Source organism: Coccidioides immitis (genome assembly GCF_000149335.2).
Source record: "Coccidioides immitis RS genomic scaffold supercont3.1, whole genome shotgun sequence".
NCBI lineage: Eukaryota > Fungi > Ascomycota > Eurotiomycetes > Onygenales > Onygenaceae > Coccidioides > Coccidioides immitis.
Window position 1 is genome coordinate 3,525,717 of NW_004504310.1, and position 27,132 is coordinate 3,552,848.

The following is a 27,132-nucleotide window of genomic DNA, read 5'->3' on the forward strand; positions in this document are numbered from 1 at the left end:
GTCTCGCTCGGGGGTGGATTACGTTATTGCTACTTCCTACTTCAGATCTGCTCTGTTTGTTCCGCTGGACGGCAAGAACCCATTGCCCATGCCGGCAAGTGCTGCTTTCTCTCTCTCTCTCTCTCTCTCTCTCTCTCGCGTCTGCGCGTCGAGCCTGCCGCATGCTTGCCACGCGCCTTCCCCTTCCGCTTCCCCCTAGTTAAGGGACTTGCTTTCCTTGGCCAAGAGGAGAGCTCCTTCCAGCCTGCCCAGTCGCGCCTGCAGTGTAACCAGCTTTTAACGCTCTAACCCAACCAGTCCGCAGGGTAAACACAGTAGCGGCGCTGTCCTTGCTTAAAAAAGAAAAAAAAATAAAAATAAAAATAAAAAATACACACAAAAGAGGCTCCCCCGCGTTTTGACTGATTTCTTCTTCCTCCATCTTCTCCGCTGCTCTCTCTCGTCTGGACCATCATCGTGTAGACAGATACTGGTCTCTCTCCGAACCCCTCCATTGTTTGTTGGAGTCTGCGAAAGAGAGCCTTTTACTCCTTCCATCGGGAGAGCATTCTTTTTATTCGCGAATTTCTTATCAATATCACCACCATCCGTCGTATCGTCATGGCGCCCCTGCCCGTTTCATTCACCTGCCTTCGAACCCTCTTCGTCTCCCTCTTGCTGGCACCGCTGGTCTTGTCTCAATGGCAGAGCACCCTTCAGAAAGATCCGCCGGCCGGCGAGCCAAAGCAGATTGCCATCATAGGTATGGGTTCTGTTGCATCACCAAGATGACTACAGCAAACTTGCATGCCTACCTAGAAATAGGCAAGGGATGGCTGGGCTGACCTTACCGCAGGTGCCGGAGCTGGAGGGTCATCTGCCGCTTATCATCTTCGCAAATATGCCGATTTCTTCTCCATTCCAATCAACATCACGGTCTTTGAGAGATCTAACTATGTCGGCGGCAGATCCATGACTGTCGATCTCTTCGATGACCCCGCCCAACCTGTTGAGCTGGGCGCGTCGATCTTCGTCAAGGCCAACAGCAATCTTCTCAAGGCGGCGAAGAAGTTTGGCTTGAAAGTTAAAGAGGCCGACCACGATATGCCGCGAGATTCCGTCCACAGCTTGGGAGTATGGGACGGATCGCGATTCGTCTTTTTACAGCGCGAGACTAACTTCCGCTGGTGGAATATCTTCCAGCTGCTGTGGAAGTACGGCTGGGCTCCCATGAGAACCCAGAGTGTGATGAGCGCCACTGTCGACAAGTTTCTCAAGCTTTACAAGTGGCCTTACTTCCCGTGGAAGTCTCTGTCGGCGGTGGCTATGAGCACCGGCCTCGTGGAAGCGACTTGGTCGACGGGCGCAGAGTTTCTGAAGGAAAATCACATTACTGAAGAGTTTGCGCGGGAGGTCATCCAAGCTAGTACTCGAGTGAACTACGGGCAGAACCTCGCATTGATCCATGGCTTGGAGACAATGGTCTGCATGGCCACGGATGGCGCCAAGTCCGTTGAAGGAGGAAACTGGCAGATCTTCCAGGGCATGGTCGATGTATCCAAAGCCCACTTGAACCTTGAAACCACTGTACAAGAGGTACACCGCAACGACGATGATACCTACACCCTCACCTATGAAATGGAAGGGAGTGATTTCTCACAGTATGCCGACTTTGATCAGGTTGTTATCGCAAGTCCTCTCCAGTTTTCCGGTATCAAAATTTCGCCTAACCTCGAAACCCTCCCCGATGACACTCCCTATGTTGACCTTCATGTTACACTACTGGCCTCGCCGCATAAAATCTCGCCCCGTTTTTTCAGACTTCCAGATAACAAAGCTTCCGTTCCGTCGGTGATCCTTACTACCCTTCCCCATGGTCTCGACCTGGGAGCTCGCCGTGATGGAGTAGGCCCGGCCGGATTTTGGAGCATAAGCACTATCAAGAAAGCCAGACCACCAACCGCCTCCTATCCTTCGGGTGACGACCATTACGTATACAAGATCTTCTCGCCACAGCCGCTGAGCCCTCAGTTCATTTCGGATCTCTTTGACATTTCAGAGATGGACCTGTATGACGACCATAATACCACCTTCCACAGGTCGGGTTCTACCATCGGAGGGTTTTCTGCCAACGAGATCTCCTGGCTTCACGAAAAAAAGTGGCACTCGTATCCTTATCTATACCCCCGTGCTACGTTTGAGGACATCAAATTAGCACCAGGCCTATGGTATACCAGCGCTATAGAGCATTTCATCTCAACAATGGAAACCAGTGCGCTCTCAGGGATGAACATTGCTGCGCTTATCCTCAGCGAGTGGATCTCTGAGTTCGAAGTCAAGCTAAAGAAGTACGAAGAGAGCGGGTAGTGCGGTGATATTATATAGCTTTATACACTCTAGAATGTTTTTATTTTTGTGGGTTGTCTGGGTACGGACAACATTCTGGCGTACTGGAATGGAGACAGCGCGCGGTGATTTGGGTTGAAGGGGCGTATAATATGTGCATTGGAAGGGTCCCGTTCTTTTTCTCAAAGCGTACACGCATCATTCTTAGTCTTCAAATGAAACAAGCTTTAACTAATATCTGTCTACCCATGATGGCTTTCTTGGGTTTAAATAATTCCAGTGCCATAAGGGTGGCTATTACAAATTACTGTTTTGGGTAAACTCGTTAACCAACTGCTAGCTAGTTAATCCGCTCAGCTCTAGATAGCCGAAGCACCATATCTTGACATTGATTGTACCATAAAGCAGTCTTGATTCCCTAGACATTTGTCGCCCATAGATGACCTGCCTTTCCTGGGGAAATGCTCCATTTCGCGTTATCAGCCAACATGATGGAGAAAAGAAAAAAAAAAGAAAAGAAGAAGAGGAGGATGTATGGGAAGGAACCATAACCTATTGCACTGTTTGGTGCCGTGGTTGCATCTTCTTTGGGATCGAGATGGTTGGTTGGTTCATGTTCTTCTAATTTTCATTCCTAAGGTAGTAGAGGTATGTACAGAGGATATATATATATATATATATATATACACTGCATGATGCAGCTATGTAAGTGATATAAGTTGATACCGGCTAACTATGCTACACTAATGTCAAACCCACTAAAATCGCCTGCATCCCGCCACTCCTGCAAAAGATCCATGTAACTGTTCAGACCCAGCGGCCACGGCCCGGCGGCCGCGCCGGCCAACTTTTCCTCCGCCGACAACTTGTCCTTCCCCCCCTCTCCGTTGTAATAAGATGGCGTACACCCGGCAACCGGTGCCAAGGCTGCCGCCCCGGCTTTGATGCGTGCCGCCCAGGCTTCTTCCGCTGCGCGGGTCGGCTCGATAGCGACCTTACCCCGGTCGCCGGCAATTTTCAAGTTCTCGGATATGATGAACGCGACGTGCCGGGCCAATGTGTCCAGTGTCGGAGTGTAGTTTGGCGAAACGCCGGTCTGGCTGGGCCCGACGAAGAAGAAGTTCGGGAAGCCGTTGGTGGTGATGCCGTGCAGTGTGGCGATTCCCCGTGACCATTTTTCGTCCAGGCACTGGCCTCCTCGACCGAGGATCTGGGCACCGCTGCGGAAAGCGGGGCTCTGTCGGCCGCTTATGTCGAAGCCCATGGCGAAGATGAGCACGTCGAGGTCGAAGTGCTCCCTGTTGGCGACGACGCCGGTTTTGGTGATTTCCTGGACGCCTTTCCCCCCTGTGTCCACGAGAGTGACCTGTGGAAGGTTGAAGGCTTGGAGGTACTCGTCGTGGAAGCCAGGTCGTTTACACCAACCCGCGTACCAGGGTTTGAGATTCTCGGCTACCTTTTTGTCTTGCACCACCTCGTCGACTCGTGTGCGGATCCGCTCCGATCGTGGCAGGTCGAGGGAGTGCATCTCGGCAACATGGTCGGCAACGTTTTCCATTGTTACTGCGTTTGGCCCGCCCGTCAGAGCACAGAAGCCTGGAAACGCTGACCATCCGTCGGAGACCATGTCAACAGACGGGCGGGGTTTAGCGTTGGATGCCATGGAGATAAAATTGCGGTTTCGGGCCATTTGCCATCCTGGTCCCGTTGCGATCTTCTGAGCCCATTCCTCGGGGTCAGTGGGCCTCTGGTTGCGGACATCCACCGAAGAGGGCGTTCGCTGGAAGACGTAGAGATGTTTGCTCCATTTGGCCAATTGGGGAACAGCCTGGATGGCCGTGGCGCCTGTGCCGATGATCCCGACTCTTTTATCTTGGAGATTGGTTAGAGTTGGATCTTCTTGACTGCCTCCGGTGATTTTATAATCCCAACGGGCTGCGTGGAAGCCCTGGCCTTGGAAGGTCTCGAGGCCCGCAAAGTTGGAGATCTTTGGGCGGTTTAATAGACCTGGTATCAGCGCCACAAAGTCAGCGTGGACCTTGGCAGATACCGGCTGGCTGTTTGGTGGCTGCTGGGTCATTTGAACAGCCCATGTGCGAGTATCCTCATTCCAGCAGCATCGCTGAAACATCGTCCGGAACATGGCCCTGTCAGCAAATGACCAATTCTTCGCAATCCGGTTGGCCTGTTCTCTCAGCTCCTCTCCGTATGAATACTTATGCTTCGGCATATACCCAGTTTCTTCCAGGAGTGGCATGTAGATGTAGCTCTCGACATCGCACATTAGACCAGGATAGCGGTTCCAGTACCAGGTGCCTCCGAATCCGGCGGCTGTGTCGACGATGACAATGTCCTCTGGCTTAAATCCAGCGTCCAGCAAACGCACTGCAAACAAGATGCCTCCATACCCTGCTCCCACGATGATAATCTTGTAGTGTGCGCCTTCCTCGAGGGTCATCGAAGGGGCTGATCCATCATCCCACTTATCCTCCAAGAGGCGCTTGAGGCTCTGGTTCTCTGTCGTTGTCAGGTTGATGTACTGTGCCATTCCGTCAGGGCGCAGGCGCTTGCTTCGCTCCTCAGCGTACTTCTGGTGTATGTTTTGGATCTTCGACGCGCTGAAGCCATTGGAGCTGCCGTTGGCTGTCTCCACGACTGGGTGTGGCTTTGTTCCGTTCGCGAGGGATTCCTCCGACGGGGAGGCACTGGCCTCCGCAATGCCGGAGTCTACCGGCATCATGTAACGTTCGCGAAAGTTGTGTGTGTTTTAGTCTCCTGGGAATGGGGCTGAAAGCCACCAGAGGAAGAGGCCAGATAAATAACCCAAATCGCAGCAACACGCCATACACCTGGGTAGCTTTTCCGGAAGGATATGCACCCGGAAGACGTGCGTATGCCTGCATAACGACCCTGCGTGTGCGCATGGCAACATGGCCTCGACCGTGGGATTTGGCCAGTATCCCTGGTCGACAGGCCATGACAAGCAATCAATGGCCATCGTCGAGTGTTAGAATCAAGGCGTATAATTGCGTTGTGCGACTTTATGCAGGCACATACTTGCACTTGCGCTGGCTTAACGCTCAAGCCCCGGCCCCATGATCTGCGGCGGGATGAACCATGTAACCCGAAACTCACGAGTTGAATGACTGATGGGACATGCTTGCGGGCGATGCCTGGATACAAAGCAAAACACAGGGGCGGGCACACCCCAATTTGTGTTCGACGAGGAAGTCCACACGAAACCAGCATAAGCCAGCAGTTCTGTGCATGATATTTGAATTTGTAGTTACTCTATTGCTGATACCATAGCTTCTACCAGCGGCCGTTCATTCAATAACGGGAACGCGGGTTGGCTGCATCGAAGACCAGATCCTGGGCGGGCTCGGGAGGCTACCGAGTTAATACTGCGCTTCGGCGGGATCGTCACGACGGGAGTTTCGATGCATCGGATTCACTTTGTGAAGCGCATTAATCGGCGCCGGGCACAAATCCGCGGCACCTTACCAAACCTGGATGGGCACAATCCAACACTAGTCCATATAGAGTTAAGGTAATATCTGATTAGGAAAATATTTAATCCGTCCCATAGCAGAAATGGGGAGGATTTGTAAACCGTAGATCCACTAGTCCCGATACATTTATGTCGGAATATACATTTATCCGAATCCACAGTTGTTTGGAAGTTTAAAAATATATACATTCTGAATTCAGAAATGTAGCTTCCAATCCTCAACATAGAAATCAGGAAACATTCAAACCCCTGATCAACAAATATATCTAGGAACATTCAGGATACCTTTTCAGGTTTATAAATGTTTATAGTATAGAAACCATTATAGTATAGAAACCATTATAGTATAGAAACCATTATAGTATAGAAACCATTATAGTATAGTTACCCCAGCAGACACTGGAGAGATTTTAACTAATGCACAATACTACATACATCAAACTGCCTGATCCATCTATAAAAAGGAAATGCTCCAAGTGCAGTTGAGAAAGATAGTTAGCAGAGCAGAATCCAGTTCAAGCCTTTCAGAATCTTTGCTGACAGGTATTGTGTAAAGGCTTGGTTTGCAGATTGCAGATAGACTGATTATATGAATCTCATTCTGATTCACCTGCAAAATTGGCAAATCCAGTACCCTCTTGTGCTAAATTTTATAAGCAGAGAACATGGCAAAAAAAACTCTCCAGCAGCTGCCCTGGTTGTGGGTGAATATGCATCTTATTTGCCTGATCTTGATGCCTGATGCATGAGTATACTCAACCAGATTATTGAGTTTCAATGTAGTGTGATGTGCATCTCCATTAAATGTAAAGGTCAGCTTTTGAAACAATCAGATTGGGGTTGAACCTCTGCCAAGCATATGTTGATATGCTCAATCACTGCTGTATGAAAGTCAGAGCTTTTGCAAAAAGAAATGTGTAATTGATAGTTCAGAAAGCTGCATGCTTTGTAAACCAAGCAATTCCATGACTTTATAGCTAGCTGGTAGTCAGCAGTAGACATTGATTAAGATATGGAAGGGGGTGGTAGCATATAAATTATTAGCTTTGTTGGCATTCTCATCATTATCTTGTTGCTCATTGTGTTCTGATCACACAAGGTCTTGCATGAGAATTGAACATTTGTGATGAAGTTGCTTCATCTGGCTGCTGATATAGAGTTCTGATTTCATAAGAGCCCCATCAAGAACCAAGAATATAATGTATTTGAAGCTCTCATGAATCAGTAAAATCTTTTCAACATCATGCTTGTTGGTTTGCTGCACAAATGCTTTATATTCATGATGTTTATTCTCCCTGATCAGTACATTGCAGTTATTTGATACAGCATACTTCTTTGCCTGATTGGCATAGTGCACTCTGATATGCATGTTTGGTCAGTGTTTCAAAGCATGTAACATCTTACCTGCTTTCAGAACAATACTGACAGTATTGATTAAAATGTCCTCTGTTGGAGGTGTTACAATCTGATTAAACACTAGTGAATTCTGCTGTAATCTCAGCATCCATACTGCCTGGCTAGCCAACCATGGTGCCTTGGCAGTCATGACAGTAGCATCTATCACTTTCTGAAGCATAGTTTGGGTGTTGGCAACCATACTTTTAAGTTCATTGTACCTGACAGATGTCTGAGAAGTTAATAGTGAATTGCTTCTTGCAATAGCACTAAAGATTTTAGCAAGCAACAAATATGGAATGTCAGAATCAATTGACTGTTCACCAAAGAAGTTATAGAGAGTCTGCTGAACAACAGTCTGAATCCAGTCAGGCTTTAGAGCAAAGTAGAGTATAATTGGAATCACAATTGAAGCTCAGATGTGTTTCTGGATTTGGTAGAACTTCAGATAGATAATTGGGGACTGCAGTCAGGCCCAGTGTCTCTGAAATGAAAATCTCTGTAGGGTTTGGCAGTATTTCTTCTGCCCCTCAGGTGTCAATATATGTGATATTAATAATGTATGCGCAATTTTGGACAGGCCTGAAAATTCACTATAACAGGGGTCAGAGGGGAAAAATGTCACCAGATTCAGTACCAGACAGATCTTCAAAACTGGAGGACTTTTCTTGGCCAATCCATGGGTCTTCCACAGTGCTTCTTGCTCACAAACAGTCCACTTCATCTCAATTTCAGCCTGCAAATTGAGTAGCTGGTAATGATATTGGCTGTGTTTCACCAAGTTGAAATTCATATTGAATCTCTCTGCATCAGAGACAGTACAGCTCTGACAGGAGACTGTTGCAGTAGAGTGTTTAATTCCAGCATTGTCATTTTGCTGTGGCATGTCATCAAGATAAGCAATACAAGAAGCAATGACTCTGACAGTTTCTTCACCAGTTACCACAATGTCAAATCCTCTTTTAACTGCTTGTAAACTGGGAGCCAACACCTCCACAACATTGGGAAAATTTGTAGCATGAGACCTGAGAGCAATTGTATATATATTGTTTTGTTGTCTTCTTTTGAAATCATTAAGTCCTGCAGGGATCATATAGAAGCTAGTTATATTTCAGTACATGTTCTGATATAGACTGAATCTGTCAATAAACAGCAGGAAGAGAATGAATATAGTTCTCTTGATAGAGTTGTCTGGACAGAGCATCTTGATTAGCATATCTCTCCTGTATGCTGTGATTTCCAGTTCACTCTGGAGTGGAGTGCTAAGTTGGAGCTCTTGTACATATGATGTGTGGTGAATTATATTCATCACTCACTGTACAAAGAACCCATTTGTTTCTGAGGATTTGTAGCTACCTGATCTGTTAAAGATGTAGTCAAGATGGACATCCAGTCAGGCTAGAATGTTGTCTTCATGTATGATGTGAGTTTCCTGATCTTCCAGTAAGAGCAGCTTGTTCAGGCAAAGCAGAGGTCTCAGTGAATAGATTCTTTTATTAAAGCTGCTGGCAGTAATAGTGTACTGGATAATAAGAATAATTTCACTGGATTTTGTGCAGGCCAGTCTCCAGTCCTGACCCACAAATTAAATTCTTCTGATATAGATTTCTTGTTCATTCCAAGTGCACTTACATGCAGCATTGTTGCATCTGAAATGAACAAAATTGAAAGAAAAGACTGGTATCCTGTCAGAATACCATGCAAAGTCATCTGATGAACATCTAATGGAGCTCCCTCAGCTTCATAATTGCCACAATTTGGTTGGGTTGTCAACTAGATCAGCCATACCAATATGTATCTTCTTGTGAAATACAGGAGACCTTGCCAGTAATGACAAAAGAGCCACAGAATTCTGAAAGAATAAATTAGATGTAAGAGATGTCTGTATTAGTTGCTTCTTGGCAGGTGAAAGAGTTGGCATTTTCAATGAAACAGCTGGTATGGATACCTGTTGGATGAAAAGCATAGAAAATTGAGCTCTGCATTTCTTCTTCAATGTGCTCAGCCCCAATGGTAGAGATCTCAGTATACTGATGTCTTTGGGAATCTGTAAGACTTCCTGCAGTGTCTTGTAGTGTCAGCAAGATATTCCTGATTTTTTGCACCATAATTCTAAAGCAAGTGTGAAGTGGTCCAGCATTTCATCAGGCTCCACACACACATGGACTAGGATCTCTGACAGGTCATTCATTGTAGTCAGAATGTAGGTCTCAGCTAACTGGTCACCTAATGAATTCTCTAGTTGTGAATGAAAATTGGAATCTCCATTGTCAACTGGGTGCACTGGATGTAACATAGTCTGTAACCAGGATTTGGATTTGAGCTCTTCATACTGTTGTGATTTATTGTTATCAACTGATCCCATGGGTAGAGCTGCCACTGCTTCTTGTATAATCTCCTGCATGCTGATGTCTTCTGGTTCAGAATGAGTGTCAGATAGAGTGTTGAGTGGAGCATCAGAGGCATCTGAAAGACTTGCTGCATTCTGTACACAGTGATTAGAATGATGCAGGCTGACAGAGAATTCAAGATCTTACACTCAATCCTGACTCCTCAGTTTGATTGTTTGGCTGAATGTTGGGTTTCACTGAAGATAAAATGTGATTACAATCTTGTGATTCCCACAACAAATGGGCAGGCTGTCTGTGCCTTTGAAACTGTGAGGCTGAAAATGGCAAATGAAGTTGCCTTCTCCAAAATATATAGTTCTCTATGTGCCTCAAGTATCTTGGATCTCACATGTTTGCTTGAGATTTATATGCTGGTTTCCACAGTAATTAAGTTTCAAGTTGCAGAAACAGTGAGAGTTGCTGTGGAATTTCTTTGGAACAAAGTATATAGGAATTAGAAAGAAAATTGCTGTTTGATTGGGGAATTGGATGTATTATAGCAAAGTTGAATGTTAGAGCAGCTGTAAAATATGCCAACTGTGCTGCAGACCAACTGTAATATTCTGATTATCTAGACCTGTAATTGGCTCTAAGAGATGCAAGATCAGTAATGATCTGCATTCTTCTGGGTGATCAGTTTATTTCAAAGAAATCAATCACTTAGCAGCATTGAATTTTAGAATGTAGGGGAATATGAATACAGATCTGAATAGTAACTTGAGCAGTTGAATGTGCTCCAAGTCAACTATATAATAGATAGCAAATCTCTCTGAAATTCAAGCATTCACTCTCATTCATTCTCAACAGCAATCTGATAGCCAAAATGTCAGAGACACAGAGCATGCCAGTGCCAAAAAGGACAGCTTGCACCTTCCCATGGGCCCAATTGCACAACATGTCAAAGACTCAAGGGGCATTATTCAGTTTAAATACAAGTACCTGAACTGAAGTGTTCTCTGATCATACAGAGATTGAAAAGTGGGTTTGAGTGGTGGAGTATGAGATATGAAATTGGGTGTAATGGGCCTATATATCAACATTAAATACTAACCTGATTCCTGATACCATCCAGAAGGTGCTGAGCCTTGAGAACTGGAAAGCTGAAAATGACTCATATTTTTGTGAACTTTCCAGGCACATGTCAGACCTCTGTAAAGGTTGGAAATGTAAGATCTTGAGTAGCTTGAAGGTCAGAACAATGTCTCTAAACTTCTAGTTATGATATAAACTGATCTCATTTGTAGAATCATGTCAGGGAATGTATTGAACTCAGCTTGACTGAGAATCCTGATTTTGAACTCCATGAAATAACTGATTGACAAAAGCTGATCAGCTATTTTGCCTGATTGTTCAAGTGAAATCAATTCTGTAAAGTCTTTTACTGGATCAAGCTGTGTGTTGATTTTGAGAAGTCAGCTCCACAAGAGAAATGGTATTTTGAATGTAAGTTAATGGTAAATCTTAATTGCTATGATTTCTGCTCTGACAGTTATGGCAATAGAGATGTATGCAAATTTAGCAGCATATATGAAGCTGTATCTTGATGACAACAGTCTGAAATGAGATGCATTCACCCTGTTAATTTACATCTGGAATTCTGTACTCAAGCTCTGGAACTGCTTGACACAGAAACCAGAACTGAGAGATGTCAATTTGGATGACTTTGCCTGACAGAAGGTCTGATCAAGAAAGCTAAAGACTGTTCATGTTAAGACTTTGCCAGGAATTCTGGATGTGGTCCAGTTGATATCTAGTATGCTGTCCAGGGAACCTGATTCATGTCTGGCTCAGGCAGTGCAAGCTTCACAGGAGCCAGAGAATGATGATTCAGACAAGAAAAATCAGAATCCTTTGCAGGACATCACAGAGAATTATTTTGAGACTGTAACAAATTGGCCTGCCTGTTCAAAGAGACCTGCACCAGCCACAACTAGTCACATGCCCCAAAAGAGATGCAGATTCTAGTTGAATACATGAAAAGATGCCTTCTCAGATCAAAATTAGCTGTTAGTTTGTGCTTCAAAATAGATTTTGGGGTTTAATATCTAGACTTCAATGCAATGCTCTGTTATATCAATGCTTGCAAAAGCCAAATTTTGCTATATTCAATATATATCTCTTTATTGTTCACTGTAATTGGCTGTAGAAGCTCTAAGCAAAATGAGTTAGCACTTAGTAATATATAAATAGACACATCCTGATTAGAAAATCCAAAACAATCAAGTAAACATGCTAGATATAATAATCTCTTTCCACACAAAATCTCTCTCTTCTTCTCTTCTTTTCTTTCTTTCCTCCTCTTGAGCTCATTATATTTCTTGTTGCCCCTCTCCCCCTATTCCAATATTGAGGTAAGTGGTGGATTTCAGAATGAAATAAGGAACTGCAGCAAACTGAAGAACAATATATGCAGAAATAGCAAAAAATGACTCTGCAAATGTATAAATTGGCAGCAGCTCAGGATGAGCACTCTCTGATGTCCACAAAGAAGAAGCCAGGACAAAAGCTCTTGGCTGTTAAAGAAGAGCCTGCTATAATGGGTGATACACTCTGTAGCTGCTGTTTGATATTTGTGTATACAGCACACATTAAAAAGTCTTGTTCCCACAAGCAAGAAACTGTGAAGGCCTGCACCAATTATGCAGAAGATAAAAAAGCCTGTACTCCTGTTTCTTCAGAGCTGCAGAAGAAAGTGGCAGCATTGCTGTCTGACCATGATGATTTCCTCAGACTTAAGAATGTGATGCTCTGAGAGGAATTGAAAGCCAGTATGGTGGAACAGACTGCTGGTTTCAGTGAATTGCTTGTCAAAATGACATCTCTGTTGGTCTGAACTGACAAATTCCCCTCTCTTTCCCTCTTCAATGCTGAAGTTGGTGCTGCCACTTTAACAGTATTGGAAAAGCTTATGTTCATTCAAGCTGAATAAAAAGAGCTTGTGAAGTATACATTCTGCTCTGTCAAGATAAGTTGAACTGATTGGAGATCATACATTCAACTCATGCTAATGTAGTTATATATATAGAATATTGAAAGGACCTTGACTGACATCTACCAGAACTTAAAGTTCAATTGTTTACCTTCTGTGGTCAGTATACTTGATACAATGTCAGGATGAATTGAACTGACTTTAATATTTGATGACAGAAAAAGTGAAAGACAGAAGAAACTGTCTGTAAATCAGCAATTAAGATAAACTGATTTGCTGCTGCTCTGTTCTCTGCTGTGTCTGCTTCTTTCTCTCTCTCCTCCACTCTGATCATGCCTTCTCTCTTTGTTCAGTTGCAGCCAAATATATCTGTATTGGGCCTGTCTCTAACTGGAGGCAGTGGAGCTGATTTGCTTGAAAGTATGATCAGATAATCTGAATGGGCTTGCTCTGATGATTCTTCTGCACTGGTCTTATGCCCTGTCCCCAAACCAGAGACTCCAATCAGTGAGGAGGCTCCTGAAATTTAAAAAAAAAAAAAAACTTCATTACAATTCAGGTTGTGCAGGTGGTTGTGTAATACTTAGTTAGTTTCTAGTAATTGAAAAGCTTCTGAATTGGGTTCAAAACCCTCAATTGGTGCATCATATGTTCCAAATTCTATATGTTTCAGACCCTTTATATGTGTATTGTAAATATATGGTTGATCTATGGTTTCAAGCTTGCGACCTGTGGTTCAATGGGTCGTGTCAGATAAACATTTTCCGATGGTTGCCCGAAAAGCTCATTTTTCCGGTATGGTCCCCCGACGAGATCACGTGGGTGTCAGGTGGTATATGTTTGCATTGTTTGCAGGAGTGGCGCATGTGGCTTGTTTCCTTTTATGTAATAATTACTCAACTCCGGGAGCACAAACCGTGCAGGTCCGGGGAAAAATCCCCTGGGGGTATGTATAAAGTAGCTTAGAAGGTTTGTCCCGCAGATGCCGACAAGAGCACGAACGAAGAGCACTGAGAGTTGGGTGTGAAAACACACTTCGCAAAAGAAAATGGCCATGAGTCACTTGATGCTTCTTTGCTGTCCCATGGGATTGGCCTTTTGTCTCCTGTTGGAATTCTTCAACGTCTGGGAAAAGCTCGATTCTTTCTTTATCATATCTGACAACTCAAACTTAACGTCCATCCGAGTTAGATAAGTGTGCTGTTCTTCTCTCAGGAAATATATCATGCTTCGCGCCGTTAGCTGAAGGTCTTCGTGATAACGTACCCCTTATAAAGCTTTTTCGGAACTTGGAAGGGTCCGAGAGTTTCGCAGCCCACGAAGCAAGCGGTATCCAGATCCGGGCCGGGGAAGACGCCGTTATCTACAGATGCATTACAGGCTCAATTTCTATCTCACATTCGAGAGAATTGGGAGTAAATAGGACCAAAAGGGTGCCACTAGTGGGAACCCACTCTGGGAATATATTCTGCTTTACGGAGTAGACATGAAAGTGCCGTGTCCCAGTCCACTAACGAAGGCTATGCTGAAATACCTCAAAGAGGGCTATACATGCGAGCCGCGGTTACTTTGTTGTGGGGACGGTAAGGTGTTGGTAGATTCAAAAACGATGCTCGGAGATATTTTCCCCATAGACAGGATGTAGGAACTGATCTCGCCGGGGGCTGATAGGGTTGGCCTCCACGTGGGCTCTGCAGGTGGATAGGACTTGGTATCGATTTCGGGTAAAACAAGCGTCCAAATAATATTATTGAACTAATTACTCCTATATTTCGGGGTTAAGAGGTCGCCAGCCTGACCACGAGAGACGACGCGCTGCCACCGTTTTAAGCTACCGGTGCATCAGAGACTGTGAGGGGAGATAAAAGCCAATAATACCACATCCAGAGCGGTCGATTTATCTTTTGCACAGAGTAACATCTCATATCTGTCTATCCAACTGACCTTTGAATGAACGCGCGAGGTGACCATAGCAGTGCAATGCAACCAATATCAATAACCAGCGGGTACCGGCGCAGTTCTGGATCGTTTGTCGGCACAACCTTATATTGCAGCGCGGAACATAAAATGAATGGTGGACAGGAGGGCAGATTCTCCACCTGCAGGCACGCCGGCAATAGAAAAGCATGCGGTAAGGGCGAAAAACGTGGCAAAGCTGGTAACTGGTGGAAACTTACCTTTTTCCACTCTTCTCACTCCGAAGCTCGCTCTTCTTCTGCGTCTTCTTCCTCGTTCCTTTGTTCTATTCTATTCTAATTCTGTTTCCTTGCCAATTGAAGAGGTCCTCTCCATTCTATAGTTACCAGGGTGACTCATCGACACCGTGATCGTCGAATGGAATCGGTGCGGCTTCACGGAGTGTTTGCCTTTTGCCCTTGTCAACCGCCCCGTCTGTGGCCGAGCCATTATTAGTTAATTGCAATTATTTCCGGGATTCTACCAAGAGTTGTTCCACCCAGAATTACGGAGTTTTTTTAGTATTATTTTGACTGGCTCGTGTGTGCGCGCCAGGCCCTCTCTGGCTAAGCAATTTCCTCCGCGAAGCCTGCGGTGTACGTTCTCCCCGAAGACATGAGCTGATCGATGATCAGTGGTCGCTCACGATGCCAATCTATCACACGACGAAGCCTCCCAGGGATTGCTCAGACATCGTGCAAGGATTCAAAGTGCCTGCCTCATTTCTTCTGTCTCGATGGTCGTGTTTAGCCCTGACGCCCAAGCAGCATTGTCATGGGTAAATGCGGGGAGCAGCTGAACTCGACCAGGGAAGCCCAGTGGAGCGGGTCAGAGAAGACGGTGACAACAATCATGATTCCGCAATGCCAGCATGATAACTAATTAAACTCGAGCAACATTCCTCCGCATCAAAGGCGAGTCCGGAGTGCTTCTGAGGTCCACCGTGACACAATAAAAGTAATGCGTACACATAGCTAGCTCCTAAGCGAAGCTAAGCTACTGAGACATTCTCGGCCGCCAAACCAAGATCCCATCTCCACGTTGTTTTTGTCCACGACAACTGAAAACGTGGTGTTCCGGAAGAAACCGCCGGGCAGGCTAACACTAACCGCCAGTGGACTCACTAACGAATTTGTAGTTAGCTGGTACGGAGTTACTAGTCAAACTAACTACTAAAAGATCCAGTTAACCGAGACCAACACACTAAAAGCTTCAATGATGGATACAGATTGGACAGGCGGCCGACCAAAACACCGCCTGTTCGAGATGCCCTGTAGAAGATTCCATGGGCGATCCATGCAAGCGATGGCGCACATCCCCACTGCGCGGCCTCACACACTCTAGACCCAACCCGACCCTCCAAAGCAATTCTGAATTTCGAACCCAATTCCTTGTGATATGTATCTTTCCCACCCCTGGAGGACCGCTTCTGCCACGATGACCCCGGACTCCAGCTGAAAAGGGCCTGTCCAAGGAAGGGCGTTTGCCCCTCCCCGAATTATAAATAAATGTCCGCTCCCGCCTGTTCTCCGGGGTAGTCCCCAGAGTGATCTGCTTTGCAAGTTATATGATTTCCGTATAACTTGCCGAGGAAACTTTCACGATGTTAGGGAAGACGAAGACATTATGTATTTTGGCGCTCTGCCTCCTCTTCGACGGGACGCAGTCTCTCACCACGCCCCGCCATGAGAGCCATCTCGAACCCAGGACGACCACAGAGCCAAAGTACAAAGCAGTTGCCGCTGCTGCACAGAAACGCCGCGATGACGCACTCAACGCCTTCCTGCCGCTCCCAGCCCTCAATATGACGGGCATTGGAAACGATCTCCGGCCCATTCTGTTGAATTCCGGTGTCTTGACCAAGTCTGAAATCGGGATTGTCCAATCCGATGCCGCGACTTTGGTCCGAAAGATGATTCGAGGGAACTTGACTTCTCAGGAGGTGACGACCGCATTCTGCAAAGCCACCGTCATCGCCCAGAATCTGGTACGTCTCCCACTTTGAAATTTCGTCAGTATTTCGAGCTGCTAATGTATACCCATTTAGACCAACTGTGTGACTGAGGTCTTATTTGATGAGGCACTGAAACGAGCGAAGTACGTCGACGACTATTTCAAGCGAACCGGAAAGCCTATTGGTCCGCTTCACGGTTTGCCAATTTCTCTGAAGGACACCTTCACTACTCCTCCTCACCCATCATCTATTGGTATGGCTGCTTATGCCATTGAACCAACCACTGAGCGGTCTGTTATCGTTGACATGCTGGAGGATCTGGGTGCTGTATTTTACGTCAAGACCAATGTTCCGACCGCCATGCTGATGGGTGAAACTATTAACAATGTCTGGGGCGAAACAATAAATCCAATCCATAAACATCTCACCCCTGGTGGATCTTCTGGAGGTGAAGGCGCGATCGCGGCCATGCGAGCCTCGCCGTTGGGTGTTGGAACGGATATTGGCGGCAGTATCCGTATTCCTGGCGCCTATGGCCATCTATATGGGTTGAAGCCTTCCCTCGGACGATTCCCCACATGGGGCTCGAAACCGGCCATAAAGGGTCAAGACATCATTTACTCTATCTCCGGGCCAATGTCTCACTCTCTCCCGTCTATAAGACTCTTTGCTGAGGCTGTTCTCTCTGAACAAGCTGCTCCTTGGTTGCTCGACCCGAAGATGAATCCGATGCCCTGGAAGAGAAGAGTAATTCCGGCCGACAAGAAACTTAAATTTGGTCTTCTTCCCTGCAGCGACGGCATCGTTACCTGCCATCCGCCTGTGGAGAGAGCTCTCAAGATTACTGCCAAGGCCTTGAGGGATGCTGGTCATGAGGTTGTCGATTGGTGAGTCGTGGGGGCCCCAAGAAGATCCCATCCTTTTACAATAAACTGTTCTCTGACCATATATCCAGGGCACCAGTGAATCCAGCGGGGGTTGAAGGTCTCACGACCCAAGTTTTCACTCTCACCGGCTCTGATGCTGTCCTACCTCCTCTTCAGGCATACGACGAGCCCCTGCTCGGGGTCTTGAAGCTTTTGTTCCCTGGTGGCACCAACGGTCCTCCGGAGCTTACTCCCGCAAAACTCCGTGAACTGATTCTCTCACGTAACCAGCTCCAAAAGGACATGCTGGACCAATGGAGAGAGACGAATGTCGACGGTATCATTGGGCCCGTTGCGGTGCCTGCGGCGGCTCGCTTGCAGATGGACCCCCAGAAGGTCTACGGAGGGCTCACCGGTTTCGGCAACGTCATGGGTATGATAAAATTTCCCCGATCCCAAGAAAAATTGTTCTATTTCTTTGCTTTCATAGAATTATATATCCTGGCTAACAGTTTCTTTTTGATGATAGACCTTCCGGGCTGCTCGTTCCCGGTAACATATGCTGATAAGGAACTAGACCCCAAGAGAGGAGCGGATTGGGTTCCAAACGGTGAGAGAGATGCCTTCGTGCAGAGCGACTACGATGCCGACTTTTGGCACGGTGCCCCCGTTGGACTCCAAGTTTTAGGACAGAGGCTGCAAGAAGAGAAGGTTCTCGAGATGACCGAGATCATAGCTGCGGCAATCGGTTTCAAGGATAGAGTGTTTGGATAAAATGATCCTTTCTGATTCAATTTTCCTGCTTCAAGGCTTATATATGTATATATAGATTAGTTTAGTTTTGGATAGATTGTACCGCACATCGATATAGAGATTTAGGTGTTCTTAGCTAGATTACTTAGTGTAAGCCGCTTGCTGCCATATTGTCATCCTTTCCTCACGCATATCCACTACCTGCCTGCCACTGAGAACCCAGTCATATTGTACATTGGTTATGCTCGTTACCCTTGGGTTTGTTCATTTTGTGTCGCTCTTTTGTTTCTTTGACCAGAAGAGTATGCACGTGACAGATGGTTGGATGATGTAATTACAGAACACACACTAACTGAAAGAGGCTTAGTGTATAGCTACTCCAGGCACCTTGGGTGGTATCGATACACCGCCAATACCGCTGAGCCCGCCAGACCACCAGACCTTGCCATGTGTCACCGCGTATCGGTTACGTATTGCGTCTTCAGTGGTCAAGCTCGCTCCCGACGCCTGCTTGTCTCGCTTTCAGGTCAGTCAGTCAGTCAGTCAGTCAGTCAGTGAGTGTCAGTCGGTCAGCCTTTCAGTTGGTCAGCATGTAGGCTGCGGACAGCCGCTTTCACTTCTCTTTCTTCCAGGTCAAGAAACCCGTTCAGAATGTCACTGGCGATAAGAGGAACATCCACTCTCAGTCGTCCTTCTTCCGCAACTTCTTGGCCAGGCTCACTTTGTTCGTTGTGCCTTGCGTCCTGTACTTGCCGCCGACCATATCCGCCTATGACTCCATAATGGACAATGCAAGCGTTTTCTATCGTATCCTAACCTCCATATCTCTCCTACCCACCAACCAGCGTTCCATGTCCAATACGTTCTGGCGGCTATGCGAGCTGCTTGCCCAGCAAGAAAAAGAAGATGCTGACAACGGAGGCTCCGAAGCTTACGAAAATGAGCCTGATGACTCCCTTTTTCCTGAACTTACAAGAGCTCTCGACGGCAGCGCCAGCAGTAGCAATAACTATGACCTAGAACCTTCAGAGGTGTCAAATCTCTCTCCGCCAGAGGCTGCTCCGATCCACTTTGACGACCCATGTGCATCCATCGTAAATTTCAAACCCAGCGAGTCGTTGAGGATAACTTGCCTCACGATCGGATCCCGCGGTGACGTTCAGCCATACATTGCGCTTTGCAAAGGGCTCCTGGCGGAAGGCCATAAGCCTAGGATTGCAACCCACCGAGAGTTTGAACCCTGGGTTAGGCAGCATGGTATTGATTTTGCGCCCGTGGAAGGCGATCCGGCCGAACTCATGCGAATATGCGTTGAGAACGGGATGTTTACGTATTCATTTTTGAAAGAAGCGTCCCTGAAGTTCCGTGGGTGGATAGATGATTTGCTCTCGTCTGCGTGGTCGAGTTGTCAGGGCAGTGATATTCTGATTGAATCCCCCAGCGCGATGGCGGGTATACACATCGCGGAGGCGCTGCGGATACCCTATTTCCGTGCTTTTACTATGCCGTGGACGAGAACGAGGGCCTACCCTCATGCCTTTGCAGTGCCAGACCATAAGATGGGTGGAGCTTACAATTATATGACGTATGTAATGTTTGACAACGTCTTCTGGAAAGCTATTGCTGGTCAGGTGAATCGGTGGAGGAAGCGGCAGTTGGGCCTACGGGGTACGAACTTGGACAAGATGCAGCCGAACAAGGTTCCATTTTTATACAACTTCTCCCCGTCCGTTGTGCCTCCGCCGATGGACTATGGCGATTGGATTCGTGTGACCGGCTATTGGTTTCTGGATGAAGGATCGAGCTGGTCACCGCCAGAGCAGCTTACGGCCTTTATCCAAAAAGCACGAAACGATCGTAAAAGGATCGTTTACATTGGGTTCGGCTCCATTGTTGTTTCCGATCCAACAGCGTTGACAAAAACTGTCATTGAATCCGTTTTGAAGGCCGACGTGCGGTGTGTTCTATCAAAAGGTTGGTCCGACAGACTCGGGGACCCTTCGAGCGCGAAAACCGAAGTCCCCCTGCCACCAGAAATATACCAGATTACAGCAGCACCGCATGATTGGCTGTTTTCCCAAGTGGACGCTGTTGCCCATCATGGTGGCGCAGGTACTACTGGGGCAAGTCTTCGAGCTGGTGTTCCGACGATCATCAAACCTTTTTTTGGAGACCAGTTTTTCTTTGGAACCAGGGTAGAGGATCTCGGTGTGGGCATTTCGTTGAAGAAATTGAACGTAAACGTTTTTTCGAGGGCACTATGGGAGGCAACTAATTCCGAGCGGATGATCGTGAAGGCCAAGTTACTCGGTGAGAAAATCCGCAAGGTATGCTCTCATCCGAGCCTTTTTCTTTCTTCCTTCTCTTCACGCTAAATTGATATTTCGATGTACAGGAGAACGGAGTAGAGAAGGCTATTCAAGCCCTCTACCGCGATCTCGAATATGCCAAAACCCTTGTCCGGCGACGCTCTATAGCAGCAGCGTCCCCACCACTACCTGTACCTCTAGGATCTCCTAAAGCTCGCCATGATTGGGAGGATGATTTGGCCGGTATTGAAGATACATGGACATTGGTTGGCCATCCAGACATAGACATGGAACTTTCCCAGAGCAGCAAAGGCCGTGAAAGCGAATTTGACCTACGGGCTAGTGCAGCCCTGGCGACAGGTACACTACCAGATATTGTTGTCGATGAAGATGACGGCGAGGAGGATGTTACGCGATGAATGATACGGCTCGACGCTAGCTATATTACAACCCAGTATGATGATGTTTGATGACTTGTTAACGAATTGAATTCAGGGTCCATTTATGGAGTTGAATTTGGGTTCGGCGCAAGTCCTGCTCTGCTCTATTAATGATAAGCTGTTTTCTTTCGTGCGGTGATAGAGTAGGGCTCAGGAGGAATGGAACTGACGTGCAATCCGCGATGCGGAGTTTCAATTCTTTACGGATTTGGAGCGTTATTTGCCTTTGATGTTTTGGGCTACTTACCGGTACCTTCTATGGTTTAGCTTGAGCGCATCTCTATTACTTTTTGAGGATTTTGTTTTATTTGTGTCTTTGTCCTAGATTAAGGTGGGTGATGCGAGCGACTCGTTGGGCACCTAGACGGTTCTGCTTTACATCGTAATCTTATCTCCTCTCTGCTTCAGGCAATGTTGACCTTGAATACTCCCCTTTTTACGTGAATTTGGGATCATTTCTTTCTCAGCTCATGTTCTCAGTTTTGCTTTGGTGCTTGCAGACAGCAGCTGCTATGGCTTTCATCCAGTTGAGTACCTCCCAACGCAAGTTAACACACTTCACTACGTGATATAGATCTAGCGAGCGAAAACAGTAGTTGGCATTTTAAGATCGGGGCAGAGTAGCTACTCCACAGATATATGATGATCTTTTAACTCCACAACGGAAACAATACATAGTCAGTTCCGCACCGGTTTTATTTATTAGGCCAAATAGAGCATTTCAGCGAAGTTGCTGCATCTCCTTGCCCTGATTCTTGTTCCGCTGAGGATGTAGTAATTAATTTACCCACCCCAATTTTGAGTGTCTAAACCAAATAACTTCGTTTTTGTTCACATATCCATGTACGTGTTAATAATTAATTTCCCTTTTATCACTCATCCGGGATTTTCTTCTCGTGCTCTCCCTTCCCTTCTGCTTTCTCTTTTCGCTTTTGCATTACGTCCCAGTTATATACGCGCGCAGTCGCGACTTCAAGAGTCTGGAAAAGCGTTAGTCAAGTTTCGTCTTCAAGGATGAAGAAACCAAATAGCCCTGTGAGCTATATATAGGTGGCGGGAAAGAGACAAATGCTATTTTGGTCAAGCGGGCACACTTACCGTGATCTGCTCCCGCAAGAATTCCAGATCCTCCTCGCAGTTTCCTAGGCTCACCTGCGCCACCCGTAGCTTGTCTTCAAGTAGCTTTTGAGCCTCGTTGATGGGATACGCGAGCATTACGTTAGCTCCGAGCCAGAGGTATACCTCGCTGGTGTTCTCTGGAGCGATGGTTGCGCGAGCATATAGCGTGTCGTTGAGCTCAAAGGCGGTTTCGATAGGGATCGAAGATTCGGCCTAATATTATTTTGAGTAGGGTCCTCTGTGTTAGCTTTTAATGGCGAACGGGTGTTTTTCGTTTTCGTTAAGCGTCGGGTGCGGTCTCTGGGAGACAGAAAAAAGGTGGGGAGGGGATTGGCGCTTTTTTTGTTTTTCGATAGGATTTGATATTTACCTTCCTCCTAGCACTTAGGAAATTCACGGTTTCCAGGGTCTTTGTAATATCCGGGATTTTATCTTTCAGTCCCTGCGCACGTCGCTGCGTGTTGAGCTCCATGAATTGGTATTTGGATATCATCTCCTGGAAAGAGCGGAGTGTGGGCTCGACATCGGCGCGCGTGGAGACATAGTCAGTGACATCGTCGACGAAGGGAGCGGTGGGTATGCCGCGCGGATTAGTGGGGGTGCCGGCGGCAGAAGAAGAGAGGGTTCTGAGAGGACGTTAGCCTGTTGAGAAGCGGCCGCATTGGGAGGTGTGTCGTGCAGAAAGTTGACCAGGAGGGAGGGCGGGGAGAGGCGGTGCGTGTGTGCGTGCATACTTTCCGGGCTGATTTTCCGCCATGATGCTGAGCGGAGAAGTTATGGAAGCTCAGGGGTGCATTATTTTAAAGAAATCAAACTCATTCAAGGGCTGCGCTGCCCCAGGGGTATTCTACTGCTCTCCCTCTCTGGATTCGATGGTGGTGAACGGGCACAACACAGATAATGTAAGCAATCGACGACGGAGCTGTTCGTGAACTTTAACCAACCAACCAACAAATGTGTCTCCTTTTTGTGATCGCCTGGGACGCCACTGAGTGCCCTTTGATGAGGATCGGAAATCATGATCAGCAGAAATTTGCGTTGCATCCGGTCACCAAGAGCGATCGAGGCAATGTCGATTTTGGATGTCCACATCTCTCCCGATCCTTATGGCATTCAAGAACTCCTCCCAGCAGATCGAGCTTCGGGTTCCCATTGCCTGCTTCGCTAACTCTCGCTGGAAAATGCTAGTGCTACGCTTTGGCAGAGAGAATAGCAATTGCGTTAAGATATCTCGATTCTTATGACCTCAACTTATCCCGTAGCTGACCGGCAATTAAGCTATGGAAAATTTAGCCGGGAACCGATTGCTGATTAGCTTCTGGCACGTTCTGATGTTAAAGTCCCAATTCCAGCTGCTCTGCGCCGAATTCATTGCTGGGGATTTTTTTTTTTTGTAAGGGTAACTACCCGCCACGAACCAAATCAGTTACGACTGCTGGAGCCAGGCAGAATTATCTCGGCCTTTTCCAACCGACCCTGGCTGCTTGATGGTGCTTGTTGCTCCATGCAGAGGAGCCATGCGCTCCAGATTTTTTCTCTTTTGCACCGGCTAGAGAGTGGCATTGATGTCTAAAGGCATATCATCTATGAGTCCTCGCTATGGGATATGGATTTGAAGGTTATTAGGCTAACCTACTCTTTCACACACCCCCCCTTCCTTTTATTGCCCACGATATCCCGTCGCTATAGTGAGCTTATCTAGCATCTCGAATCGAGAGAATTCCACAAAGCGTCGACGCAACAGTCAGATTGAAACTAATAGCAGCGGAGGCGGGGTTGTTCAAGGGCCCACCGCTGGATTATCTGACACCATTTGACCATTACAATCGAGCAGAGATAATATGGGAAAGCTCCCGTTGTTCTTCCAAGTTTCTTAAGGCTTTTACCCTTGACCACAGCTATGCATTCTCTCCCATATGCATCATGACACGATGATACCGATCTCCATGAACAAAGACTTAGTTCAAGTTCCGCTCAGAGGGAGTCCTCATTTCCTCCTTTCTTTTTTCTTTTTTTTTTTTTTTTTTTTTTTTTTTTTTTGGGGGGGGGAGGGGGGAATCGCTGCAATGAGACATCCAGCTTATCCTCTGAGAATTTCTCGGTCCTGAGGATAACTAGGCCTCGAGTTGAATTAGGCTGGTTCCACTCGTGCCTGTCACATTGAGCAGTTGAAACTTGGGCGAAATAATCTTCTTAGATTGCAGGTCCTGTTCTCGATATGCTCAGCTGCCGAAAGCTCAATCATATCCGGCCACCTGCTATGCATACCTGCGGTGTATATGGTAGCGTACAATACATCCTGGGTTGTAAAGCAGCTGTTATATATAATCCATGGCAAACACTGCAGGCCACTCGAATGTTTCAAGATACCATTTGACGACTCATCAAGAATTCACATGGAAAGAAACTTGCGAGCCTCTGCGCAAAGAAGATTTAATTGCTCTCCAAAGATAGTGGTATCGGATATGACCCTTGGTTCAACCATGCCGACCCAGATTGAGAGCATTATGTCGGCTATGAGGGGTAATGGGAATGCATAGCAGCTTGGACGTGGGAAATCCATCGACCATTCCCCCCCCGGAAATTCTAGGCTACAATGGAGCCTTCTTTTCAAGTGGCTCATCATGCCGACGGCAATACCTACTGGTCAAGCATTATGGGCAAAGGATCCTTAGGTTTGTATACTAACCTCATGGCTGTACGCGCATTATTTGGCAGCAGCTACAAAGACTCGCAGCTTTCCAATTACTTTAACGTATCCAATCTCCTGAATATCACATTGATACTTCGTCAAAGATGACGGTGCATCACAAGGAACTTTTTAATTTACCATATCTAAAGGTAGTTAAATTTAACCATATAGGGAAATGCTATCATTGTTAATTGAACCAAATGATATGTGTTCCGTTTCACGGCAGGAGCTTCTAGAGAATGCTAAACTAAAGGTTTGGGCTTCTGTGCCGTTGCTACCACCGCAATCCAATGCATTGGTATGGGTTTGTCGGTGCCATACTTTGTCTCCAAATAACTCGAAACCGTGGATGCCAAGCTACCAGCGCTCTTCTCTCTTTGCTTTTCGTTCCAGAATTTTGCTGGAATATGAGCCATAATAGGAGCAAGAGCGGGTATCGTCTCTGGCACAGTGCTTGTGGCAATTGTCTTAGAGACGAGGTTGACCTGTATGTTCTCGAGGCCCCGCTTCCATAGCTGGGCCTTGACCCAGGATGGATCATGCCATTCGTCACCGCTTCCAAGCGACATCAAGAATTCTTCTGGAGTGGGTTGGGCAAGATTACCAGGCATGGTAGCAATGGCGGCGTTGACATCGTCGCTCCATCCGGCTATCGAAAAAGTTAGCAACTGATCTGAGCGGCCTTCATGTAGCCAGGGAGCCAAATATTAGGGATACAATAAGTGATCTTATCCTCAAACCTACATTTTTTCCAAGTGGTAAATGCGACCGTTCCACCGGGCTTGAGAATACGGAGACATTCTTTGACAACTTCGTTAGCATCATTTATGCAACCATGGAGCTACACTTTCGAAAGGGTGCAAGGACGGGAATATACAATGTGTACTTACCGTCAAGGCCGGCCTGGGAATTCGGAAGCGCCATTATTGCTGGAGGTTGGTTGCAACTTTAGTGGTTAACCCTTCTTCGGAGAGCAGAACTAATTATGCTTCATACTCACCAAACGATGCAAAGACATGAGTATAGTGAGCGGCTGAAAAGCCTGTTTCCTGCAAGTCTGCGATCGCAGTGTCTGTATTTTTCCATCCTTCATGTTTGACTGTGTCCTTGACAGCATCAATCATAGCCTCGGAGAAGTCGGCGCAGATCAATTTCCACCCGGTCAAGTCATTAAGCATGTCATGAAGAACCATGGAAACCGCTCCTGTGCCACAAGCATTGTCAAGAACCACCAAGGGTGTCTGCTCTTTGGCAGTAGAAAGGATGCCGGATTGTTCAACAAGGGACTTCGCAAAGACTACCGTCACCTTCTCCGCGGAGCGGTAGTCCGCGACGATCTTGGGGTCTCTCCATATGGCTTCAGAATTATTGGACCCACGCGGGCAAGCCGTTGAGTTTGGAGGCATTCTCTATTCGTGGGGCTATAGTTCGGGATTGTGGAGGGGAAGAAACAACAAACAGTCCAAGGTGAAAATGTGAGAGGGGGACATTTGACACGGGCAGCCGCGCTGAGCATCAAGTACATCTTGCTGTGACACTATCCCTCGAGTAAAACCCTTGCACAGCTTGAGACAGATATGCTCATCTCGTAAATATTGCCATCAGGTTGCGGCCTTTTCCAGATCCGGCAAGGCTGGCTGATAAGAAGGTTCGATAGCGCAAATTTGACGGAGGAATGTTGGGCGCCGTAACGAGTTCTGCAGAGAACCTTATTGAGAGATTGAATACGGAGTACTCCGTAGTCTCGACCGCATCCTTGTAAGGCGCCCTAAGGGCGATCATTGGTCAAGGGGTCAGCTTGATGAACGCACAAATGCAAGAATGGCTACCATCGGGCAATCATTCCCAGCCTCTTGTTCAACCAGCAAGGGGCGAGAACCCTGCGGCCTCAGCATTTGTGATTTACTTTACGGAGTACGGAGGGCTCTGGTCCGCTCCTCCCCATGTCCATTCGGAGTCACCGGACGTGCCCAAGGCTTCTTGCATAGACTACCAGGCTGGCGTAGCAGAAGATAATAGTCTAGACCCTCGAGATTCAGGCGTTCCATTGACGCGAATGCCGCTGGATTTTGGGCAGATATTCCGTTAAACGGGATGATCATGTCGGTCGCAAACGCAGGCCGCGGGGCTTCAACGTTAGATACCGGGCCGTTTCCACTAGGGAAAATTCAAACCCCTCAGCCCTGCGCCGCCACTGACAAGGTTTATGAAGCCAACCCAAGAACCTCCTGAACCCCGCAGTTGCCGAACGACAGTGTTAATCAATGGCATGCCCCAAGTCATGTCTAATTTCATTCTCAAAATCCTGCTTTTGTTAGACATGCTATGTGTCTTCAGTGAATGGCCAGATTCATTGGCTTAGTTCTCAAGGAAATACGGTGTCGAGCGTAGGATTACGTGAGGTGTCAGTGTGAAAAAACAAACTCAATTAAGCTATCCGGGGCAACCCAGAGAATGGACGAAGCTTAATTCAACATCTCGGCTAAATTAGCA

At 46.8% G+C, this 27,132-nt stretch overlaps 8 protein-coding genes across 8 annotated transcripts; 4 read left to right on the plus strand and 4 right to left on the minus strand.

Moving 5' to 3' along the window:
• Positions 1 to 438: 438 nt before the first annotated feature.
• On the plus strand, positions 439 to 2,596 carry CIMG_01871 (prenylcysteine lyase). The gene is made up of 2 exons (XM_001248099.2): positions 439 to 742; positions 836 to 2,596. Exons 1-2 carry the CDS (start codon positions 601 to 603, stop codon positions 2,344 to 2,346), a joined length of 1,653 nt encoding a protein of 550 aa, XP_001248100.1. The 5' UTR covers positions 439 to 600; the 3' UTR covers positions 2,347 to 2,596.
• A 462-nt stretch (positions 2,597 to 3,058) lies between these two features.
• On the minus strand, positions 3,059 to 5,062 carry CIMG_01870 (monooxygenase; the record flags this gene model as incomplete). The annotated part of the gene is made up of 1 exon (XM_001248098.2): positions 3,059 to 5,062. One exon carries the CDS (start codon positions 5,060 to 5,062, stop codon positions 3,059 to 3,061), a length of 2,004 nt encoding a protein of 667 aa, XP_001248099.2.
• Positions 5,063 to 13,853: 8,791 nt separating this feature from the next.
• Positions 13,854 to 14,840, plus strand: CIMG_12751 (uncharacterized protein). The gene has a single exon (XM_004445691.1). The coding sequence runs from the start codon at positions 14,501 to 14,503 to the stop codon at positions 14,804 to 14,806; it is 306 nt and encodes a 101-aa protein (XP_004445748.1). The 5' UTR covers positions 13,854 to 14,500; the 3' UTR covers positions 14,807 to 14,840.
• A 919-nt stretch (positions 14,841 to 15,759) lies between these two features.
• On the plus strand, positions 15,760 to 18,211 carry CIMG_01867 (acetamidase). The gene is made up of 4 exons (XM_001248095.2): positions 15,760 to 16,493; positions 16,554 to 17,347; positions 17,416 to 17,759; positions 17,856 to 18,211. Exons 1-4 carry the CDS (start codon positions 16,110 to 16,112, stop codon positions 18,098 to 18,100), a joined length of 1,767 nt encoding a protein of 588 aa, XP_001248096.1. The 5' UTR covers positions 15,760 to 16,109; the 3' UTR covers positions 18,101 to 18,211.
• A 420-nt stretch (positions 18,212 to 18,631) lies between these two features.
• On the plus strand, positions 18,632 to 21,290 carry CIMG_01866 (sterol 3-beta-glucosyltransferase). Its single transcript, XM_001248094.2, has 2 exons — positions 18,632 to 20,406; positions 20,475 to 21,290. Exons 1-2 carry the CDS (start codon positions 18,862 to 18,864, stop codon positions 20,805 to 20,807), a joined length of 1,878 nt encoding a protein of 625 aa, XP_001248095.2. The 5' UTR covers positions 18,632 to 18,861; the 3' UTR covers positions 20,808 to 21,290.
• A 170-nt stretch (positions 21,291 to 21,460) lies between these two features.
• Positions 21,461 to 22,998, minus strand: CIMG_01865 (prefoldin subunit). Its single transcript, XM_001248093.2, has 4 exons — positions 22,682 to 22,998; positions 22,318 to 22,573; positions 21,927 to 22,160; positions 21,461 to 21,808 (listed from the first exon to the last, which is right to left on the minus strand). The coding sequence occupies exons 1-4, from the start codon at positions 22,702 to 22,704 to the stop codon at positions 21,701 to 21,703; spliced, it is 621 nt and encodes a 206-aa protein (XP_001248094.1). The 5' UTR covers positions 22,705 to 22,998; the 3' UTR covers positions 21,461 to 21,700.
• Positions 22,999 to 24,881: 1,883 nt separating this feature from the next.
• Positions 24,882 to 26,098, minus strand: CIMG_01864 (uncharacterized protein; the record flags this gene model as incomplete). Its single annotated transcript, XM_001248092.2, has 4 exons — positions 25,640 to 26,098; positions 25,530 to 25,568; positions 25,384 to 25,440; positions 24,882 to 25,288 (listed from the first exon to the last, which is right to left on the minus strand). Exons 1-4 carry the CDS (start codon positions 26,043 to 26,045, stop codon positions 24,882 to 24,884), a joined length of 909 nt encoding a protein of 302 aa, XP_001248093.1. The 5' UTR covers positions 26,046 to 26,098.
• Positions 26,099 to 26,546: 448 nt separating this feature from the next.
• CIMG_01863 (uncharacterized protein) lies at positions 26,547 to 26,934 on the minus strand (the record flags this gene model as incomplete). Its single annotated transcript, XM_001248091.1, has 2 exons — positions 26,547 to 26,767; positions 26,814 to 26,934. 2 exons carry the CDS (start codon positions 26,932 to 26,934, stop codon positions 26,547 to 26,549), a joined length of 342 nt encoding a protein of 113 aa, XP_001248092.1.
• Between the last annotated feature and the right edge of the window lie 198 nt (positions 26,935 to 27,132).

Bases quoted from the DNA above. Each gene is read 5' to 3' on its own strand.
- CIMG_01867 (XM_001248095.2), top strand. From the start codon at position 16,110: ATGTTAGGGAAGACGAAGACATTATGTATTTTGGCGCTCTGCCTCCTC. The intron at 16,494-16,553 runs GTACGTCTCCCA...ATACCCATTTAG, and splicing joins CCGTCATCGCCCAGAATCTG to ACCAACTGTGTGACTGAGGT. The intron at 17,348-17,415 runs GTGAGTCGTGGG...CCATATATCCAG, and splicing joins GGTCATGAGGTTGTCGATTG to GGCACCAGTGAATCCAGCGG.
- CIMG_01866 (XM_001248094.2), top strand. From the start codon at position 18,862: ATGGACAATGCAAGCGTTTTCTATCGTATCCTAACCTCCATATCTCTC. The intron at 20,407-20,474 runs GTATGCTCTCAT...TTCGATGTACAG, and splicing joins TCGGTGAGAAAATCCGCAAG to GAGAACGGAGTAGAGAAGGC.
- CIMG_01865 (XM_001248093.2), bottom strand. From the start codon at position 22,704: ATGGCGGAAAATCAGCCCGGAAA. The intron at 22,574-22,681 runs GTATGCACGCAC...ACGTCCTCTCAG, and splicing joins GCGGAAAATCAGCCCGGAAA to AACCCTCTCTTCTTCTGCCG. The intron at 22,161-22,317 runs GTAAATATCAAA...AAATAATATTAG, and splicing joins TCCTAAGTGCTAGGAGGAAG to GCCGAATCTTCGATCCCTAT.
- CIMG_12751 (XM_004445691.1), top strand. From the start codon at position 14,501: ATGAACGCGCGAGGTGACCATAGCAGTGCAATGCAACCAATATCAATA.
- CIMG_01871 (XM_001248099.2), top strand. From the start codon at position 601: ATGGCGCCCCTGCCCGTTTCATTCACCTGCCTTCGAACCCTCTTCGTC. The intron at 743-835 runs GTATGGGTTCTG...ACCTTACCGCAG, and splicing joins AAAGCAGATTGCCATCATAG to GTGCCGGAGCTGGAGGGTCA.